The 2,500-nt window shown below is 34.8% G+C and overlaps 1 protein-coding gene across 1 annotated transcript in view; it reads left to right on the top strand.

Annotated features, from left to right (window-relative positions):
- The window catches only part of LOC135222361 (general transcription factor II-I repeat domain-containing protein 2B-like), a 4,272-nt gene that overhangs the window by 389 nt on the left and 1,383 nt on the right, over positions 1–2,500 (top strand). Inside the window, exon 1 of the mRNA XM_064260448.1 lies at positions 1–373. This exon is cut by the window's left edge and continues 389 nt beyond it. Within this exon, the coding sequence (XP_064116518.1) occupies positions 1–373 (373 nt within the window). The remainder of the gene's footprint in view (positions 374–2,500) is intronic.

Below are 2,500 nucleotides of genomic sequence, written 5' to 3'. Positions count from 1 at the left end.
AGTCTTTGCTTCTCCTTTTTCTGTGGATGTGACAGCAATTCCTGAGGACATACAGATGGAAATAATTGAACTACAGTACAATGATGAACTAAGAAAGAAGTTTGATGATAGTTCAGTATACCAGTTTTATAAGAAGCATGTATCTGTAACAGTGTATCCAAAACTCTCTGCTCATGCAAGGAAAATGATGGCCGTGTTTGGTAGCACATATGTTTGTGAGCAGCTCTTTTCAAAAAGGAATCTGTTTAAAAACAAGTATAGGTCTGTACTTACTGATGGACATTTGGTATGTACCCTGCGTGTAGTCACATCATCCATACAGCCTGATATTGATGAGTTGGTGTCCCAAAGGCAACATAACCATCTCACTAGGGTAGCCTTTCATTTGCTCATTAATGGTTAGGAAAATGACTGTGTTTGATAATTCTTATGTTAATGATCCCAGTTAACCAATAATAAGTAATTATTTATGTTTGTACATTATAATAATAAGGAACAGTAGCCTTTCATTTGCTCATTTATAGTAAGGAAAATACTTTTGTTTCAGACAATTCTTATTTTTGTGATCCCAATTTAAATAAAATCAGTAACACTAATTATCTATCTTTATTAGTATAATCTCACATAATATGTCTTCGATCGTAGTAAATAATATGAAATTGTAAGGTTATGTGGCCCTCGAGTCGTGACTAGTGGCCCTTTGAGAAAAAAGGTTGCACACCCCTGCTCTACTGAAAAGCAAACATTCAAGACCGACGCTGACAGACATTGCATTTACCAGAATACAAAACAAACATGCACGCGCGCCGACTGACTTCTACACAAACTCTATTTAGAATACGAACACACTCTCAGCCCAATTACACCGTCTATGGCTGACAAACTTCATCTAACAGGGCAGGCTCACAAAGACACACAAGTATAATTATTCTGTTTATGGCTGACAGACTTTATCCTAGAAGTGCAGGCTCATAAAACACAATTATATGGTTTATGGCTAACAGACTTTATCTAAAAGTGCAGGCTCACAAAGACACAAAAAACACAATTATACCGTCTATGGCTGACAGACTTCATCTTGAAGTGCAGGCTCACAAAGACACACAAGCACAATTATTCTGTTTATGGTTGACAGACTTTATTCTAAAAGTGCAGGCTCAGAAAACACAATTATACTGTTTATAGCTAACAGACTTTATCTAAAATTGCAGGCTTACAGACACACACACAAAAAAAACACAATTATACTGTTTATTGCTGACAGACTTTATCTAAAATTACGGACTTACAAAGACACAAAAAACATAATTATACTGTTTATTGCCGACAGACTTTATCTGAAAATGCAGGCTCACAAAAACAAAATTATACTTTGCATGGCTAACAGTCTTTATTTTTAAAAAATGAAGGCTTAAAGAGACACACAAACACAAATTTACTGTATGGCTGACATACATTATCTAAAAATGCAGGCTCACACAGACCCACAAACACAAATATAATATTTATGGCTGGTAAATCTGACACGATATACAAACACGCACAAACGCACAAAGACTGACACTGGAAGACAGACCATGTTCCCAAATGCAAACATATACACAACAGACTTCCAGGAAGTAAACAATGTCACAATGACACTTACGTTGTTTGCTGGCAGACAAAACTTGTCATCACACACACACTCACGCACGCACATACACACACACACATACACATACACTGGCAAAACCTCCTTAGTCCCTTTGTTGATAAAACATCCTGACTTCCAGCCATTTCCATGCCTTGTCGTGTATGGATGACAAATGATCGGGGAAAATAAAAGTGGCTCATACTACCATAATTGATGTAGATGAGGTGAATCATTTGGATAATGTTTCAGCCTTAATGTCAGGAGCACTGGACAGGAAACTTTTTTGTTCGTTGGTTTGTGCAATCCTGCAACTTTTTCCCTTAATATTTTAGTCCCACCCCAATTTTTTCTTCTTTTTTTTTTGCTTAGTAATCTAGATTTTTTTTTGCTTATGTATATAGTTTTTTTACGTTTGTGTAAGATGTTTTATGAAAATATGTACGATGTGAAGTTTGAGGTTTTTTCTTCTTTTTTATGATTATATATAATAACATGATTGACGTCAATCAGATTTCTTGTTCTGCTCGAGATAATAAAAATAGTGATAAGGTAGAATAAAGCAATAACTTGAAAAGTAGTTATTAACTTCTCTCTGATTAAAAAAAAACGTAGCTTCGGAGAAGTTTAAGAGTTTTGTTTTGGTTTTAAAAGTATAAGTCTACAACATGAATTTTTACAGGTTATTTTTATCCTTGGTATTTCTTAACATGATTTTCTTATCATACTTTGGCAATGGTAATGATCATTTTAATCGTATTAAGTATTATTATTTATGGTCAATTCCAGAAATTACTGGAGGGAATTTTGTCATTTCGACTATTTCCAGCACTGAAGGGTCATTTCGAAGTCTAATCCCCAGTGATTTCG

The sequence above is a fragment of the Macrobrachium nipponense genome, chromosome 3 (assembly GCF_015104395.2).
Source record: "Macrobrachium nipponense isolate FS-2020 chromosome 3, ASM1510439v2, whole genome shotgun sequence".
Classification (NCBI taxonomy): Eukaryota; Metazoa; Arthropoda; class Malacostraca; order Decapoda; family Palaemonidae; genus Macrobrachium; species Macrobrachium nipponense.
Note: the sequence above shows the minus strand (reverse complement) of the source record. Positions and strands in the feature narration are given on the sequence as shown.